We start from the raw sequence: 19948 nt of genomic DNA, 5'->3' as shown, positions 1-19948 counted from the left end.
TTTGTAGTGCAAAGTGGATTTGTCTTTAGTAAATAACCCCCTATATGTCGCTACCATGCAATGTTTATTGTATATCTTTCTTATCTTATACATTTTAATAAACATCATGGATCAACAAAAATGTCTAAAGTGCAGGTCCCACTAGGCATTACTTTAGCCAGAACACATTTCTCTTTTCCCCCACTTTACATGCTTTTACTTTGGTTCTAAGTCCTTGACTTCTATGACTTTAGAGCTAAAGAGACCCAGTTTCTAAAACAAAGACACATAAACTTATGCAGGTATATCTTTTTTTTTTTGTTTACCAACTTTTTTTTATGAAGAGAATTGCAGAACAAGAAATTAAAACAAAGAGAGATAATAAATATGTAATTAAATACTCTTACTCTTAAAAAATTCTCTTATACATAAACATAGAAAATATATAAATTTTCTTTATAAATCCCAAGAGAACTACGGTACATCAATCTAAACAACTATTTGACATATTAGTGTAGATATTGTATTGTAGTCTCCAAACCATCTGTAATGCAATACTAGCATTCCAAAAAAAAAAAAAAAAAAAAATACATTATTGATTAGACTAGAGAGAAAAATAAAAAGAGAACAAAATATAAGCAAGGATAATCAGCAATGCTACACAATCTTTAGAAATTGTTGTCTAGTTGTTCGATTAAACCCCTAAAAAGCCATAGGATGTCCAAGGCTCCCATTTCTTGTGGAAGACTTGCATGGTGTCCATAATAGAATGGTGTATCATTTCCATAAATTGGAGAGCATCCATGCATCTCAAAACCTGGTCCCATGAAACTTTAGGATTGCACCAATGTAATACAATTGCCCGGAGGACTACGCTAAATGAAGTGTGAGATAACTTCTGGTTTGGAAGGGGAGACCCCTGGCAAGTCCACAAATAACAAGCATGTCTGATAGGTTAATGTCACTTGTACCCCTATTATTAGAGCCACTTTAGAAGACACTATCTGCCATATCGACTTGAGCGCCCCAAGGCTCCAGAAAGTATGTAGGAGCATACCCCAGTTTAGATGGTGTGTAATACCACCTAGTATGAAGCTTTACAATCGTTTCTTTAATTGACATTGATTTTTCCCTTTTTTGCATGTTGTTGATCATGTCCCACCAGTTCTCTGGTGATACCTCCTGGCCTGTCTCCTCCTCCCAGCTGAGCATAGCCGAGGATTTAGCAGGAAGATCCCATTCATTAAGATATTCATAGATCACTGATACTGTTCCTTTTATTCCTGGAGGAAGATGCACACATGCTCTCAAAAGTAGAGACCATATTCGTCCCCCCCCCCCCCCCCCATTGAGAAGTGGGAAAAGAAAAAATGCCTGATCTGTAGGTTTTTTTAAAACTCTGTTCTAGAAAAATGTAATCTCTGCTGGAGGAAGGAGAAGGAGCAAAATGGAGGTTCCTGTATTGAAGATTCCAAGGTAGTTACCTTATTCTCCACCCATTTAGAGAAATCCCTGGGGGAGCCAAAAGCAGGTGTGAACTCTGGGCCACCTAAGAAGGAGGATAGTCTAGGTTTAAGTGGCTGTAGTGAGAATTTATTGCTATATAAGGACCACAGATGGTGGGATTGACCATCTACTTCATTGTGTGGGGATATATATTTGGCCAATAGTCCTTTACCACAGCAAGCCTGGAAGATAATAAGGGTCTGTCGAGGATTTTTCAAAGCGAAACCATGGGATATCTATAGGTAAGGCATGCCATTGGGCCAGTTGGACTAATCTGGCAGATAGATAATACAGCCATAAGTTCGGCAAACCCAACCTGCCCAGTGCCTGTGGTCTGTAAACAAATTGCTTGCCTAGACGGGGCTTTTTACCAGACCAAATAAAACTATTTACTTCTCTCTGCGTCATTTCAATATTTTGGCGAGAGGTATATAGGGGGAGGGCCCTGAAAAAGAAAAATAATTTTGGGAGAATAGACATTTTATTTGCTTGGACCTTTCCTAAAAAGGAGATATGATACTGTTTCCAATTATTCAGAAGTTGTTTGATGTGGATAAATGCCTGTGGGTAATTATGAGAATACATTTTACAAAGAGGGGGGCCAATTTAATCCCCACTCCTGGCAAAACTAAATTTATTTCTAATTCCATATATCCAGGATTGGGGGAAATTCAATCGGGAGAGCTGTATATTTAGAAAGATTTACCCCCCAGCCCCGACAAATCTCTGAAGGAATGCAAAGTCGAGACCAGGTTAGGCAGAGGGACTACTGGGTCTGTCAAAAATAGTAAGACATCATCTGGATACATGCTCAACTTGAACTCCTGCTCACCCTTCACATACCCTCTAATGTTAGGGTCCATGCAGATTGACTGGGCTAGGGGTTCAATTGCCAAAGGAAATAAGAGGGGGGAAATGGGACAACCCTGCCTCGTTCCACGACCAAGAGTGAAATAGTCAGAATTACTTCCTGGGAGTTTTATGTGTGGGTGGTGATATATTGCCCTGAAGCCATGTACAAAGGCTCCCTGGAACCCAAATTTCACTAGAATATTTTCCAAATAGGGGTATAGCACACTTTTAAAGGCTTTATGGATGTCAAGACTCAGTTACAACACTTTCCGAGAGTAAAGGTCGGCATCTTGGATAATATTAGAGGCCAGGCGAATATTATCCGTGATTTGCCTAGAGAAGATGAAGCCAGTTTGGTCTGGGGAAATAATTGTAATCATAGAGGAAAGCTTGTCTCCAAGTCATTATTGATCACTAATATGGGCCGGTAGTTTTGCAGGAGGGTATGGTCCTTATTTGGTTTGGGGATCAGGAACATATTGGCCATTAACCTGTCCTCGGGAAAGTTTGACCTTTCAGGATATAGTTAAATAGGTTTTTCATGTTGGGGGCTAAATGACCAGAGAATTTTGTATAGTAGGAGGCTGAAAAGCCATCTGGGCCAGGTGCAGTAGAGCAGTGGCGTAGCGTGGGTTGTCAGCACCCGGGGCAAGACAAGTAATGTGTGCCCCCTAACCTGCAGACTTTTAGCATTCCCAGAGTCTCTTCAAATACAATAGTATTGACCTACCTGATTCCTATACTGACCATTACACACTACACTGACCACTATACTATATTGTCCACTACACTGACCACTTTACGGTCCACTACACTGAGAACTACACTGACCACTATACTATACTGTCCCCTACACTGGCCACTATACTATACTGTCCACTACACTACACTGACCACTATACTATACTGTCCACTACACTGGCCACTATACTGTCCACTACACTGAGAACTACACTGACCACTATACTATACTGTCCACTACACTGAGAACTACACTGACCACTATACTATACTGTCCACTACACTGAGAACTACACTAACTACTATACTATACCGTCCACTACACTGACCACTGTACTATACTGTCCACTACACTACACTGACCACTATACTATACTGTCCATTACACTGAGAACTACATTGACCACTATACTGTCCACTACACTGACCACTATACTGTCCACTACACTGAGAACTACACTGACAACTATACTATACTGTCCACTACACTGACCACTATACTATACTGTCCACTACACTGAGAACTACACTGACCACTATACTATACTATCCACTACACTACACTGCCCATTAAACTACACCAACCACTATATTATACTGTCCACTACACTGAGAACTACACTGACCACTATACTGTCCACTACACTATACTGTCCACTACACTGAGAACTACACTGACCACTACACTATACCGACAACTACACTGTCCACTATACTACACCGACCACTATACTGTCCACTACACTATACTGACAACTATATTGTCCACTATACTGTCCACTACACTGACCACTATACTGACTAAATACACTGTCCACTACACTATACTGACCACTACACTACACTGAGAACTACAATACACTGACCACTATACTGTCCACTACACTATACTGTCCACTATACTGCCCACTACACTGTCAACTATATTGTCCACTATACTGTCCACTACACTGACCACTATACTGTCCATTATACTGACTACTACACTGAGAAATACTGTCCGGTACACTAACCACTACACTACACTGAGAACTACAATACACGGATCACTATACTGTCCACTACACTGACCACCATACAACACTACACTGACCACTATACTGTCCACTACACTGACCACTACACTGACCACCATACAACACTACACTGACCACTATACTGTCCACTACACTGACCACTATACTGACCACCATACTACACTACACTGACCACTATACTATCCACTACACTGACCACTATACTGTACTGACCACTACACTACACTGGCTGACCACCATACTACACTACACTGACCATTATACTACGCTACTCTGACCACTATACTACACTATACTGACCACCATACTACACTACACTGACTGACCACTATACTACACTACACTGACCACTATACTACACTACACTGACCACTATACTACACTATACTACACTACACTGACCACTATACTACACTACACTGACCACTATACTACACTACACTGACCACTATACTGACCACTATACTACACTACACTGACGACCATACTACACTACACTGACCACTATACTACACCACTCTGACCACTATACTACATTATACTGACCACCATGCTACACTACACTGACTGACCACCATACTACACTACATTGACTGACCACCATACTACACTACACTGACTGACCACCATACTACATAACTACACTTCCTTCTCTCTCTCTCCCCCCCCCAACCAGTAATATGACTCTCACTCACCTTCTTGTCTGACTCTGGCTGGCCTGCATGATGCATCAGTCTGGAGGATAGGAGAAGGCAGCGGCGGCTCACAGCTTCTCTCCCCCGTGCTCTAGCTGCCATGTTCAGTGTCCAGCACAGTGCACTGTGATTGGGCATATGGGGGGTCATGTGCGGAGGTGGGACTTCAGGAGCGATCACAGACAGGCCTGCCCTATGCCTCACATGAACCCCATATGCCCAATCACAGGGCGCCGGACACTGAACATGGCGGCCGGAGCGCAGGGACACAGGAATTTAAAATTAGGTGGAGGCAGCCAGTGACACATACTGGTGCCCCCCTAAATCTCGCACCCGGGGGCCACTGCACCCCCTGCACCCCCCACACTACGCCACTGCCCTAGAGGGCTTCAGGGATTTCACTATATCTTGGATTTCTTCTGTGCATGGAGCATTCAGGGCATTTGCTCCTCTGACAGTGTCGGGAGAGAGAGTGAATGAAGCCAGGATTTGGATGTGGAACCAGGCAGGGAAGTGGGAGGGGAGAGGAGGTCTTGATACAATTTGGAGAAGATCTGGAGCACTTCCGTGGGGTGAGATACAATATTCCCCTCAGCATTTCTAAGTTTATAGGAGTGTATGGGTTTCTTGCAAACATGGCCGAAGCTGAGTTGCTATGCAATAAGAAATTAGCCTTCAACCATCGCAATGACCTCTCAGTCTGTTCTGAAAGGCTTGTGTCCAGGGCCAATCTCTTTTGATTGATCTGTCTTAGACAATCAGGGGAATAGTTCTGGCTATGAAGATGATATAGCTTATCAAGGTCTTTAGTGACTCTGGCCACATCAGCTGCCCTACTCCTCTTCTTTTCAGTAGCTGGTGCAGTAATATACCCTCGTATCACTGCCTTGTGGGCAGCCCATAGGGATGTAGGGGGGATATCTTCTGTACTATTAAGTTGAAAATAGTCTTCAATGTGTTCTGATATTTTACTCACTAGTTCGAAATCTGTAAGGAGTGAGTAATTGCAGCACCCCCCGACCATTACCACAGAAAGGCCTACATGGGATAATGTAAAGGTGATCATGTGATGGTCAAACCAAGAGCCTGGTAGAATACTAGCCAGACTTGAGTTAGCCATGGGGATGGGAGTAAAAAAGGTATACTCACTGGCTCCCATATTATGTGCCCACCAGTAATCTAATAGCTGATGGCAAACCATTCAGGGTCTTAGGAAAGGCATTAGCATTGTTTACTGCCTGCTTCTGTCCAGAACAGAATGGGCCACCAAGTTAAAGTCCCACCTATTATGAGGTATGTGGAAAGATATTTATCTAAGGTCTGTAAAAAGGATTTGAAAAAAGAGGTCTGTCAGTAATTTGGAACATATATGTTGGCTACTGTGATAGGCTTGCCTTGGAGAGAACCCTGTATGATCATGAATCTACTAGCCAGTTCTTTGTATACATGTTGGCTATCAAACAGAACTATATTTCTATTAATATCGCTACTCCCCTAGATCTAGACCCAAACATTGTAAAGTAGCTTGTTTATAGGACCTGTCAAAGTATTTCGGATGATTAGCATCTGCAAAATTAGTCTCCTGAAGTAGTAAGAGATCAGCCCCCAAATGCTTGTAGGCCTTAAAGGCCCTTTTCCGCTTATGGGGAGAATTAAATCCCCTGACATTATGAGAGATCACTTTAATACCCATCGGCAGTCATGTAAAACTATAAAGTACCGTACCTTCCTAGTTATGCAACTCCATACCAGGGGTAAAAATAGAACACGCATGTACCTTATAATGTAGCATTCACAAAACCTAATATATTTGAGCGTGTATCTCATCTGCCTCAATGATGCCTCATCATTAGAAAAATTATGTCTTAAAAAGAGATCAAACAGAAAAAAACAAACAAAAAAAACCCACATAATATCTGTGCCTAACAGAGTCGGGGGGGGGGGGGGGCAAAATAAAAAACTTTTCATGAAGGACTATTAAGTCCAATACTCTCACTTACAGTCCAGGTGCTGTGTCCTGATCAAGTACTTCAGATTGCCTGATAAATAGAAATGAGTCAATAACACAGATATTAAAGCCTAGTCACTACGTTTCTGTGAGTGATGAGCAGGGGGTCAACCAGATGGGTGGAGCTAGACTTTGCTGTAGCTAACAAATATTAAACAAAGTTAACTTGTAGGTAACATGCCAACGGGCTAAGTGTTCAGCGTTGAAGATAGGCAGGTGAAAAGGTCAGAGCAAAAAGGTCTTCCGGATTATGCAGGCAGAGATCTCAGTCCTTGTCGCTGTCTCCTATGATCCCGTTGGGAAAATGGGGTAGCCCAGATAGCAGATAGGCGTGGGGTAGAAGGCATCCTTTACTTCTAGCACGGTGTTATAGGTGGTGCCATTATGCGGTACTTGCAGCTTGAAAGGGAATCCCCATCTGTACCTAATTCTCGCAACCTGTAGAACAGGCGTTACCTCTTTCATCCTGTGACATTTGTCTAGTGTAGTAAGAGAGAGGTCTGGATACAGCTGGATCCTGATGCCATCAAGTTGTATATTAGGAGTGTTGCGTGAGGCCCTTAGAATCTTCATTTTAATTAGATAATCTTTGAGGCAAATGTCTCTGGGGGGCTTGTCGTATGGAGGCTTGGGGCGCAAAGCCCTATGTATTCTGTCACAAGCAAAAGCCGAGGCCTGGGCCTCAGGTAATAGTGACTGAAACAGCCGTTGAACTGCAGGGATCAAGTCAGTAACCGATTCTGGAAACCCTTTCACCCTCAGGTTTTTGCGCCTGTTTCTATTATCTAAGTCCTCTAAATGAGCTTGAAGCTGGGTCACTGTGTCATGGAGGGTTTCATGATCTTTACGGAGGTCTGTGTAGGCCAAATGTAACTCATCATATTTGGTCTCCAGGAGGTCAGTTCTGCCTCCCAGGGCCACCAACTCCTGAGTCAGGGTGTTTGTGGACTTGTGCAGTTCAGTCTGAAACTTCTCTGCAAGTTTCACGTATATGGCTGACAGGCTTTTATCAAGTTTCACTTTTGTAAGCTGAACCGGGTACTCACTGTCTCCTTTGGAATGAGCAGGAGAAGCCCACAGACTCTTTGCAGAATCCTGTGCACACGACAGCTGGGCGCCATCTTGAGACATCATGCCCTGTTCCCGGACCCAAAGGAGATAGGTCCTAAGGGATCTCTAAGCTGTCTTCTGGTGGTGGCACCTGGATGTTGACATGCATTGGGTGTTCCCCTAGGGGTGCAGATGTGTGTAGAGAGAAATCTACGTCCGTTCAGCTTTGCACCGCATGCGTTCCCAGAGGTATATCTTTTAAGCACCTAGATAAGTCTGTAAATACATACTGCAGCCTTAAAAAAAAGCCTCAGAAATAGATGAATGCACCTCTAGGTAGCTGAACTGCAGAAGTTTTTTGTTTTTGATTTAGAGTAGGGTTTCTTAACCTAGCCTATTCATTCCCCTTGGGGGTACAAGGACCAAATAATGCAGGCATGGGGCTAGATCTCTACGAAATCCACCACAAATCGCATGCTGTACATTACTGAACCTAACATCAAAGTGGGCAAATCAACCTGATGACAAGTAGTGAGTAACATTGGGGTTGAACTGACATGATTGGACGATGGAAATCAGCAGAGCTCCACCTCATTTACTAAGCTCTGAAGCACATTCCCTTGCAGAGTTAAACTGTACTTGCAAAGTGCACAGTCTATTTGAATTTAGTCAATCAAATCCATTGTATGTAACTATACCATGACTTTATGCTTTCATGGCACCAAAACAGCAAAAAACTCACCATTTGCAGCTAGTCTGAATATTTATAATTTGCTGTTTTCATATAGGTAAATACCATAAAATCCTTATGATTTTGCTTTCAGGTTTCTTAATTATTTATATGGAAAGTAAAACCATGATACTGCCATATTTTGTAGCCACACAGGCACCTAGGACTGGTAATGGTGAGGATTTTTTGAGTCTTGCAAAAGAGGTATGGGGACATACTGGGTAATCCATTGGGGGTTTGTGATAGTCTAAGCTCTGTCCATAAAACATTGAACTTTGAATTTTAAAGTTTAAAATAGCTGACAGGTGATCTTGAATTCTCCAAACACATTGCATCATTAAGTCAGTCTTAGTTAGGCTCCGTTCACACCTATAGAGTGCACACATGTTAATATGTTTTACGTGTGCTGCATTAGGGAAGCCTATTATTTGAATGGGTTGCCTAATGCATTAATTGCACCAAGAAGTGCTTGAACCTTTTTTTTTAAATGCACTGCACAAGAATGCATGGTAGTTTTTTTCTGGTGTTATAGCAATGTGAATTGAGGTGTGTTCTAAAAGAATAACTAAACACAAGAACAAATATGTACATATTGAAACTTAAGAGTGCTTAGATGTAATGGCTGCATTTGTTTTCAATTGTCAGGCTAAGAACATTTTTAAACTGGAAAAAACAGGAAATACTTGTTGGTCTTACCAGAAACACAGTGTTCTTGGCACTTCCTGTAAGCTAAACTTGAAGTAAATCAATTTCATATTTCTTGTGTAAATATTTAATTTCATTACCCTAACATGTAATGGAAATGACTCCAATTTGGATGGGTACCATCCATAGATACAATGGAGGAGTGAGTGTAGCAGGACAGGAAGTGTGTTATTTGTAATATTACCAGGGGAAAATTAAGGGAAATAAAGTCTACAAACGTGGGCGCCACATGTTAGGACTGGTAAGTTTCAATATATTACATTTTTGTTTTTGGGTTTGGATGAACTAAAGTTACCTGCCAAAAGTTCTTGCTGATTGTTCACAACTCTGAACTCTTTTACAGATTCTTCCTCTTCAGTGTCCACAGAGAGCCAACAGTTGCAGTCAAACTGTATCTCTTGCCTAGATTGTTCCTCCGACATTTGAATACTTTGCAGATGCCATCCTGGGGTTTCGGGCAAATGTTCACAGGTAATGCGCATCTTATAAATATCCCCAACATCCTTAAACTTCACCTGCGTTAAGAAAAATAGAGTATGTCATCATCCTAACATGGCAAATAAAGCCTAGTAAATCTGCATTAGGCTTCATTCATAAAGCTAGCACCAGTACATATTTTCATAACAAACGAGTTGATTTACTAAAACTGGAGAGTGCAAAATCTGTTGCAGCTCTGCATGGAAACATATCAGATTCCAGGTTTTTTTTGTCAAAGCTTAACTGAACAAGCCGAAGTTAGAAGCTGATTGGCTACCATGCACAGCTGCACTAGAATTTGTACTCTTTCGTTTTAGTAAATCAACCCCACAGTTATTTTTGGGAAAGTCCAATTAAGTTTGAAAAGTACAATCATATGGCTGAAAATAAAGATACTTAAAGCTTTGCAATTTGAGCCTATTGCATCCTAAATAAGACTCGAATCACGCAGCTCACACTAAGATAAGAATACTTGGTTTTCAAAAAAGTAACAGTTAAACCAGTTTAATAAGATATGAAAATGAGTCACAAGGCAAAAATAAAGATCCTTATTCTTTGGTTAATGCTTAAAAAACTCAGTCTATTGCAAGCCACAAATATTGTACGCAGATTCTGTATTCAATCTAAAACTATGAAATGCAAAGTGAGTTTTTTCAACATACTTCAAAACTATGGAAAATATAAATTTAGGTATCTCATACAAATCCTCCAGGTTTCTTTAACGTGAACTGGTCATCCAATCTGAATATTTGAAATCATAGTACTGTCTAGGAGCCAGCACAATAGTCCTGTATTGTATTTGACTGACTAGATTATAGTTGCCGGTATCTACATTTTCTTATTGGCCTAAATCTGAGTGTGACAAAATGCATATCAGAATATTCACTGGTTTAATAGTCACCTTCTCTATGAACCAGCTGAAGCCTAGATCTACACATAGTGAAGTAAACTCAGCAGAATCACATGGCAAGTGGCTGTAGTCATACCCAGGAGTTCTTGAAATATAAAAAAAAATCCAGCCTAGTAGTATAAATACAATGCTTTCTTGGGTGTAAATTTATAAAAATTGCTTAAAATTTGGTGCCTGGAGATACTTTTTAATTATTATATGACAATACTTTCTGTATTCTTGATGTTCCTTTGTTCCTTAGTTTGTGAACCTTTGAGAACCCGGTGACAGAGTGGTTCAATGTCAATTGTAGAGTCTAACTCTGAGGACATGAAGAGAAGTAGCAGATTCTAGATGGAACAGATTTCTTATTCCTCACTATGGGGTTGATTTACTAAACCTGGAGAGTGCAAAATCTGGGGCAGCTGTGTATGGTAGCCAATCAGCTTCTAACTTCAGCTTGTTCAATTAAGCTTTGACAAAAAAATCTGGAAGCTGATTAGTTTCTATGCAGATGACTGCACCAGCGATGGAGGAAGAAGGTTTGATGGATATTGCTATTTTACTGCTGTTTTCTGGGCAGAGAGGCAGCAATTATAAAGCAATGAAGATGAGTATAGCATGATAAGGGGAAAGAGATGAGATACTTCACCTAAATGCAACATGTTTACTAGAAATCTGCCTACTGTGTATTTTATACTGAATTTTAATAGTTAAAGAGGAAGCACAACATCTCTTTGTCATTTATTCCTGCTTAAGTACTTTCAACTCCGTAAATTTAAACTAAGAAGGTTTATATGATAAACCGTATACTAAAGTTTATACCTATACTACAAATAGTGCAGCTGCTGACTTTTTATAATAGAACACTTACCTGTCCTGGGGTCCCGCGATGTTGGCACCGCAGCTGATGTTTCCATCAGCTGTTGGGTGCTACCACCGGCATTGCCAGTAAGGGAACCCGATAGTGAAGAATTATGGCCTACTGGCCCAGTGGTGGGGGGTGGAGGAGGTAGGAGGAGGTCTCCTGGAAGTGGGGACAGAGTACCTGTCAAAGGTATCCGCTCCCCCCCCCCCCCCCCGAAAGGTGCCAAATGTGCAATCCCTTCCGTCTGGCCAATAAACTCCATTAACTATCTGCTGATCTTAGAAGTTTAGGGCATACTCTGCAGACATCTTGCCCTATGGGTGGTCTGAGCTGGCATGCCCAAATATCTGGCCCTTCCGGGAGACTTGACTGTATATAACTGGCATCTGATTGGTTGCTAATAGTTACTGCATTTTGAACATCATCATTATTCTTTGCATGACCATATTAAAAAAAAATTTTTTTAGCACTGAGCAGAAAGAGTTTATAGCTACAGTGCCCTACATTATTATCCTTTCTACTTTTTTTTACTTTTTTTGTTAAGGAATGTTTCCTTTTTAAAGAAACTGTTAAGAGTTTAAATTAATCTTAAAAAATCAGCCTCCTGACTTGTAAAAGCCTTGTCACATTCAGGAAATATCCTTCTTGCAGGGTATTATGTCAGCTAGAACAGTCTTCTGTATGAAACATATTGGTGTTAAGTTTACAGAATGATATAATTTGAGAACATGTGGAGGCTGAACACAAGCAATCTGCAGTAACTTACACTACAGCAGATCAATGTGTGTACAATCAATATACACCGTAATGCTATGAAAAGGCCAATAACATGTTAGGTGAATGTATGGTGCTCTGGAAAAACTATTACCGTAAATGAACATTTATTTGAGGTCAAGAGACTGTTTTGAATAAATGCAATAGACTGGTGATTTAATTCATATATTTTAGTTTTTTCTTGTTCAAGAATTTTTATTGAGTTAACAAAAAAAAGGTTGTACATTGACAGTAGCAGTAAGGTAGCACTTTGTACAAGAGCTTTGTAACTTAGCATGCATAAGTTACATTAACCTCCCTGGCGGTACGATTATTTCAGATTTTAGGTGCTAAAAGCGGTACAATTATTTTGCATGAAAATTTGGTGTTTTATATTGTAGTCCTGTAATTCTTAGCAATAACTCACTTAAATCTGTCCAAACCAGAGTCTAGCAGACATCCGGGTATGATAAAGTTTGAAAAATTAAATCATAAATTATAATATAATAAATAATTATAAATAATTGTACCAAATAATAATATAACAATAATAAAAAATATTCAATAATGTAATCAAATCAAAAACACTGAAATTTGCTCAGTTGCAGAATTGTCACTGTCATTACTTTTCAGTATTTGATGACGGATCTCCCCACAAATCGCTATCGCTTAATTCTGCGAGTGATTCCAATTTATTATCGCTGTTTTCTAGCTGGTCTAAAACCATTTTTGGATGTAAAGGGACAGTTTTGGTTGCTATGGACAATCTCCAGTTTCCAGGTATAAAGAACAGTTTTTATATTATAAAACTGCATGCAGGACACTGGACAGAACACTAGGGACAAAGGGGATGTGAAATAATTACATGTAGCAATGTAATCTGTAAGATTACATTATACTGTATGTATACTGTGTGTTTCACTTTTTGAATTTGGCGCCAATCTCCGTTCCCTTGTGTCGCAACGCTCGCAGGGAACGGAGATTGGCTCTGTGATGAATCGAGCGGAGGACGAGCCGCTCGTACAGCGCGGGGACATCGCTGGATCCAGGGCCAGATTAAGAACATCAAGGGCCGGTGCTGAGGATTTTGGTGGGGCCTTTTATAAACAATAAATAAATAAAAATGCAAACTATTTTTTTGTTATAACAAATTAAATTAAAGAGAGCGAGGGAGGATGAGAGAGAAAGAGAGAGAGAGAGAAAGGGGATGAAAGAGGTGTGAGGGGTAAGGGAGGGAGGATGAGAGAGAAAGGGGGGGGTGGGAGAGAGAGGATGCACATGAGGATGTGTGGGAATGACATCAACGCAGCCTGGCCAAGGCAAGTGACCGAAGGCACAGAACCCAGAAGGAAGACCAGGTGAAGATGGAAGTGCCCGGGCCCCGCTGCACTGATCACAGCACAGCACTGGAGGGCTCAGTCTGACAGGTAAGTGTACCCTAATGTGCTAATATGCTGGGCATACTTGTACATTATGGCATAACCTACCCCAGGGCCTCTAAAAAGTAGTAATGTTAGAAAAGTTTACTACCGCTTTAATATCACAGGAGCCTCTCATGGGGCCCCCTACTGACCCTGTGGCCCTTGGGCAGTGCCTAAGTGCATAGTTGTCAACATTTCAAAAATATTTTCAGGGACACTTTTTTTACAAGTGCTATATTTAGAGTAGCTGACATCCCCCATTTTCCTCTATACATCACAATAGTAATTACATAATTAAATAAGTACTAATAACGGGGCAGAACAAATATGAGGACTGTAATGCCGCGTACACACGGGCGGACTGTATGGCGTACTTAGTCCGTCGAAACACATTTCAGCGGACAGTCCGCTCGTGTGTGGGCTTCAGCTGACTTTTTCAGCGTGCAGTCTGGCGTACTAAGTATTTCGGATTTTTCGAAATTCTGTCCGTCGTACTTTGGTTTCAGCGGACAATCCGCTCGTCAGTAGGCTAGTTCGACGGACTAAGAATGGCGCATGCCCAGAAAGGATTTACACGGCGGAAGGGTGCTTTGCTGTGTATTGGACTTCCTATTTCTAGTCCCGTCGTACGTGCTGTACACGTCATTGCGCAAGCTTTCGACGGACTGTTTGGGTATCCGTGTGTGGTCAAGTCCGTTCAGTCGAAAGTACGACGGACTGTCCGTCGGATTGTATGACGAACTAAGTACGCCATACAGTCCGCCCGTGTGTACGCGGCATAAGATTTCCTTTAGTTGAACTAACAAAAGTGCCCATTCTAGAGCTGGTAACATTGAGGATATTCAGTATCATTTTAAAGAACAGTTTTTGTGGGTAAGAGGCATAGGGGAGGAGTATGGATGGTATAAAAGTGGGAAGGATATGACAGCAGGCGTTATGTATAGGAGAGAAGCGTGGAGGGTATGACAGTGAGCAGTATGTACAGGAGAGAAGTGTGGAGAGTATGACAGTGGGCACTATGTATAGAAGAGAAGTGCGGAGGGTATGACAGTGGGCACTATGTATAGGAGAGAAGTGTGGAGAGTATGACAGTGGGCACTACGTATAGGAGAGAAGTGTGGAGAGTATGACAGTGGGCACTATGTATAGGAGAGAAGTGTGGAGAGTATGACAGTCGGCACTATGTATAGGAGAGGAGGATGAAGTAATCTGGGAAGGAAACATTTAAAGGTTTGTGGAAGGATGTTTAGGGACTGCGTAGTGGTTAAGCGGGCCATACATAGATTAAAATTACACCAATTAAGCATAGACCAGCCATAGTCGATCTATGTATGGGCTAGCTGGTTTTACACGAGTCAACCTATTAACCGACTTGAGTACAACCAGCCTGTCAGGTTTTCCTCAAAACAGTCAGTGCTGGGGGCGTGTCCGGAAGCCGAGCTGGAAGGACGCTGTGAGTGAGAGCTCTCCTCCAGCCCAGCACTACATCGGCGTATATTGGGGGTTCTCCGCCGCTGTCCATGGGGAGATCACGGGCCACCAGGTCCTCTTCCGCCCGGGGGTCGTCCCAACCGCCCCCGGGCTCCTCGGCCTCTCTGAAGGCCTTCTTTATTCAGCCGGGAGGATCGCCGAGCGGGGGCCGCAAGATGGCGCCGGCCGACCCAGCCACGCTGCGGAGGGGTCCGGCCTCGCCTCCTCCCCCGCTGCACCCGAGGGACCTCTTCGTGGAGCACCATACGGCCCCACTCCGGGACGTGACCAGCCCGCACTACACCGCTGACCCCACCCGCGGATCCCGGAGCACCCAGGCCGAGCAGGGGGACAGGCCGCGATCCGGCGTAGGCCGCGACCTCAAGATGGCGTCGGGGACGCAGCATGGGCGCTCTCCTCCACTGCCTGCGAGCAGCCGATCGGACCCCCAGGATGGCCGCTGGTCCCCACAGGAGCCACCGCACGCTGGAGGAAAGCCAGGGGTGAGTGATGGTTCCCCCTCCCCCACCCCATCTTCTGCTGTGCCGGGACTGCGAGCTGCAGCCCCACTGACCCCCCCTTCCTCTACTCAGTGCTCTGAGGCCTTCCCCCGCTTGCTGCGGACGGCCTCGGACCCGGCCATAGTGGGGTCTTTCTCTTCCTATCTGCTGGGGGCCACGGAGGACCCCTCCCGTCCCGCTGGAGCCGCAGCACCCCCCCTGGCTGAAGGGGGGGCCCCACCTATGCAGCAGCCACCCGTTCCCCCCAAGGCCCAAAGACTGCCTCGATCCAGGGACGCCAGCCTGCCCCGACCCCGAGTAGCCAGTCACCCTACCTATGCTCAGGTGGTCCGTCCTCACTCCCCACTTCCGCTAGAAGTCCGTCAGGACCCCTTATCCGGATCTCCCCATGCCACGTCCTGGTCGGACCATCTGGATCCCCCACCGTCCTGGCCCCCATCTTTGGCAGCAAGGCCGCGACAGGGAGGTTCCCCTCGTCGCCCGTCACCACCCCTTTCCCCGCCGAGGCATCACGACGGTGATTATCCCCCCTGGCATGCCTATTTGACAGCCATCCCCACAAAGAAGACTTTAAACAACTTGTAGCAGATGTGAAGGCTACCTGTCGCTCTGAAATCCAGTCACTGCACGCCGGCCTCAAACACCTAGCGGAACGGGTCGAGATGGCTGAGGAGGAGATCCAGGAGACAAAGCTGGCTGTCCATCGCACCCAGGTGGAGAACTCAGATCACCGGCTCCTACTACGTGATATGCAGCGCCATGTGGAAGATCTCGACAACCGGGGTCGGCGGAACAACATCCGCGTCCGCGGCCTCCCCGAAGCCGAGGGCCCTGAGGATCTGCAGGCCTCCTTGCAAGCTCTCTTCAACGGGATGTTGGGGGAAGACCCAGCCAAACCCATAGAAATGGACAGGGCCCACCGCGCACTCCGACCCAAAGGTCCTGCCTCCAAGCCGAGGCATGTCATTTGCCGGATCCATTCTTTCCCCCTCAAGGAAGACATCATGCGTAAATCCCGCTCCATCCGCAACCTTATGTTCGACAATGCTCCGATCCAGATCTACCCGGATGTCTCCTGGATAACCCTTCAAAAACGGCGGTTGCTGATGCCCCTTCTTCGAGCCTTGCAGGACCAGGACATACCCTACCGTTGGGGATTCCCCTTCTGTCTTACGGCCAGAAACCAGGGGAAATCTGCATCCCTCCGATTCCCGGAGGACCTGGCCCCCTTTTGTGACACCCTGGGCCTGCCAGTCCCCACGTTACCCGACTGGGACCTGATTGCCTCCCCGCCACCTCCGCCGGTGATCTGGCAGAAAGTTCCCTCCACCAAGCGGCACAGAGGACCGGAGCCGGCTCGCAACTCACCTTTACATCAGTGACTTGGACGGGCCCAGTCCAGTGGTCGTCTCCCCTTGGCAGCTTTAGCTTCCCCCCGTCTTAGGGGGGTTCCTTTTTTTTTGTTTTTTTTTCTCTCCTCCCCCCGATTGCCGAAGCTACACCTGATTTTTCTATCCCTGGGCTGATTCCGGTTGAGTTCCAGGACGGTTTCTGCCCCCCCCCCCCCGTGGTTTTTGCACTAGTTGGTTCCTTTTGTGGTGTGGACTGTTGGTGCCTCCCTGACCCGGGTTCTTTTTTCCTGGATTTTTTGGTCAGGGAGTCGATAAGGAACTGTACAGATCCGGTGTCCCTATAGGACCCCCGGACCTGTTGTTTGATAATGTTCTCCTTTTTTTTGTATTCTGTTACTGTTTTTCTTCTTTCTCTTCTTTCTAGGCTTTCTCCCCCCCTGGTCTTACCTATGACGCTCTGCCAGCGGTTCTCCCGGTCGCCGCCTCTCCTCCAGTGGTCGCCGCTCCTTCCGAGGCATCCAGGCCTCCATCTCAGTAAGCTAAGTATGCCCTGTACCCCACCCTTACTTGATCATGGCTAAGATTTTGTCCCTTAATGTACACGGCCTGAACTCCAACAAAAAACGCCACCTAGCGCTTAGGGAGTTCCGGCAGGCAGGGGCGGATATAGTGCTGGTCCAAGAAACACATTTTGACCGGGGCGACTCCTTTACATTTGCCTCCAGATATTTCCCTCAGGTCTATCAGGCTTTTAACCCACGGAAGAGGGCAGGAGTCGCAATTCTTTTTCGACAGGGTACCCCCTTTACTTGCACCTCCGTATACCTGGACCCACGAGGCCACTACATCATTCTCCGCGGTCTGTGGCGCACACAGGCCCTGACCCTCTGCGTCATCTATGCCCCTAATGTCCGTCAACACCAATTTCTGTCCAGGGTGCTTTCCCGCCTGTTCAAGACACCCCCCGGACTTCTGGTGATAGGAGGGGACTTCAACCTTGCTCAATCCGCACTCCGTGACCGCCTGGCTGTAGACCTTCGGGCACCCCAGGCCAGGACCTCCAGAGACTCTAGGCTGTTCCGCCAGATCACCAGAAGGCGGGGACTGTTTGACGCCTGGCGTGCTTTGCACCCACAGGACCGCCAATACACTTTTTACTCGGCCCCCCACAGCACACACTCGCGTATCGATTATTTTTTTGTCAACAACGCGGCGCTTAGGGCGGCTCGCTCTGCACATATACTCCCCATCACCTGGTCTGACCACGCCCCCATAACTCTGACCCTAGACTTGGACCTCCCCCTCCGTAAGCCCTGTACCTGGAGGCTGAACAATTATCTCCTGCAGCATGTCCCAGCAAAGGCGGAGCTGGAGGTTTCGCTCCGGCACTACTTTGTAGAGAACGCTACGCCAGACATCTCCCTCACTACCCTCTGGGCTGCCCACAAGGCGGTCATCCGGGGGCGTTGTATTGCCCTGTCCTCGGCCTTGAAGCGAGACGCACGGGCCGCTGGGTTACTGGCCGAGAAACGACTCGCGACCTTAGAGGCCCGTCTTGCGGCATCCCCCTCCCTATCCACTCTTAAGCAAATTGTCCAGGCTAGGCAGACGCTTCGGGACCTGGCGTTGGGGTCGGTAGAGAAAGCACTGGTCCGCCTACGTCAACTCTACTACGACAAGGGAAACAAAGCACAGTCACTGTTGGCTCGGAAGTTGGCAGACCGCACAGTGTCCTCCACTCCGGCCCAAGTTAAAAATAGGGGGGGAGACCTTTTGACCCACCCCCAAGCGATAGTGGACGCGTTCGCGGACTTCTACACGGACTTGTACAATAGGCCTGACATCCCCCACAACCCCCCGACCCCGGGCCTGTCTGCCCGTATTGCCCAGTATTTGGAAGACATTGTGCTACCCCGACTGCGGGACGCGGACCTCCAGGAGTTGAACGCCTCTATCACTGAGGAAGAGCTCCTCGAGACTGTGAGGGCTCTCCCAGCCCATAAGTCCCCGGGACCGGACGGGCTCCCCTACGAGTATTACAAGACGTTCTTACCCCTCCTGAGCCCGCATCTGACCAAACTGTTCAACTCCTTTCTCCGCCAAACCCCGGTCCCATCCGACATGCTGGGCTCATTTATTTCCCTCATTCCTAAGCCTGACAAAGACCCGACTTCTTGCGCTAGCTACCGGCCTATAGCTCTGCTGAATGCTGACCTTAAAATTTTCACGAAGCTCCTTGCCAACCGCTTAAATACGATCCTCCCTTCCCTAATACATAAGGACCAGGTGGGCTTTGTCCCCCTGCGACAGGCGGGGGACAACACCAGGAAGGTCATTGACCTCATTGACGTGGCGAACAGGGGTGACATGGCGTCTTTGGTCTTAAGCTTGGATGCCGAGAAGGCGTTCGACCGCCTCAGTTGGCCCTTCATGGAGGCCACGCTGCACCGTATGGGCTTTCGGGGCCCGTTTCTGCGCGCGGTACAACACCTCTACACTACACCTTCCTCACAAGTTAGGACCCCCTTCGCCACATCCTCCACCTTCTCCATTGCTAATGGCACTCGCCAGGGATGTCCGCTTTCTCCTCTTCTTTTTGCCTTGTGCGTGGAGCCTCTGGCGGCTGCCATTAGAAGTAATCCTGATATCCGTGGGATCCCGGTCAGGGGTAGAGAATTTAAGATTTCGCTTTTCGCGGATGATATTATCCTCACCCTGACTCAGCCTAGGATCTCACTACCCAATCTCCACTCAGAGCTGGACCGCTATGGAGGGCTCTCGGGCTACAAAATTAACTCTTCCAAATCGGTGGCCCTCCCTCTAAACATGGTCACGGCTGAGATGACCCATTTGCGCTCCGCGTTCCCATACAAATGGGAAAGCTCCTCCCTTAA

The 19948-nt window shown here is 45.6% G+C and overlaps 1 protein-coding gene across 2 annotated transcripts in view; it reads right to left on the bottom strand.

The window, feature by feature from the left end:
• Positions 1-19948, bottom strand: part of RP1 (RP1 axonemal microtubule associated) — a 612495-nt gene that overhangs the window by 224364 nt on the left and 368183 nt on the right. For both annotated transcript variants that reach the window (XM_077492703.1, XM_077492704.1), the window contains exon 33: positions 9599-9818. In XM_077492703.1, the coding sequence (XP_077348829.1) occupies positions 9599-9818 (220 nt within the window). The remainder of the gene's footprint in view (positions 1-9598; positions 9819-19948) is intronic.

The sequence above is a fragment of the Lithobates pipiens genome, unplaced genomic scaffold (genome assembly GCF_037356315.1).
Source record: "Lithobates pipiens isolate NorthernLeopardFrog02 unplaced genomic scaffold, aLitPip1_a1.2 Scaffold_19, whole genome shotgun sequence".
In the NCBI taxonomy this organism is placed as follows: Eukaryota; Metazoa; Chordata; class Amphibia; order Anura; family Ranidae; genus Lithobates; species Lithobates pipiens.
The sequence above is the reverse complement of the archived record's forward strand: the minus strand, read 5'-3'. Positions and strand labels throughout refer to the sequence as shown.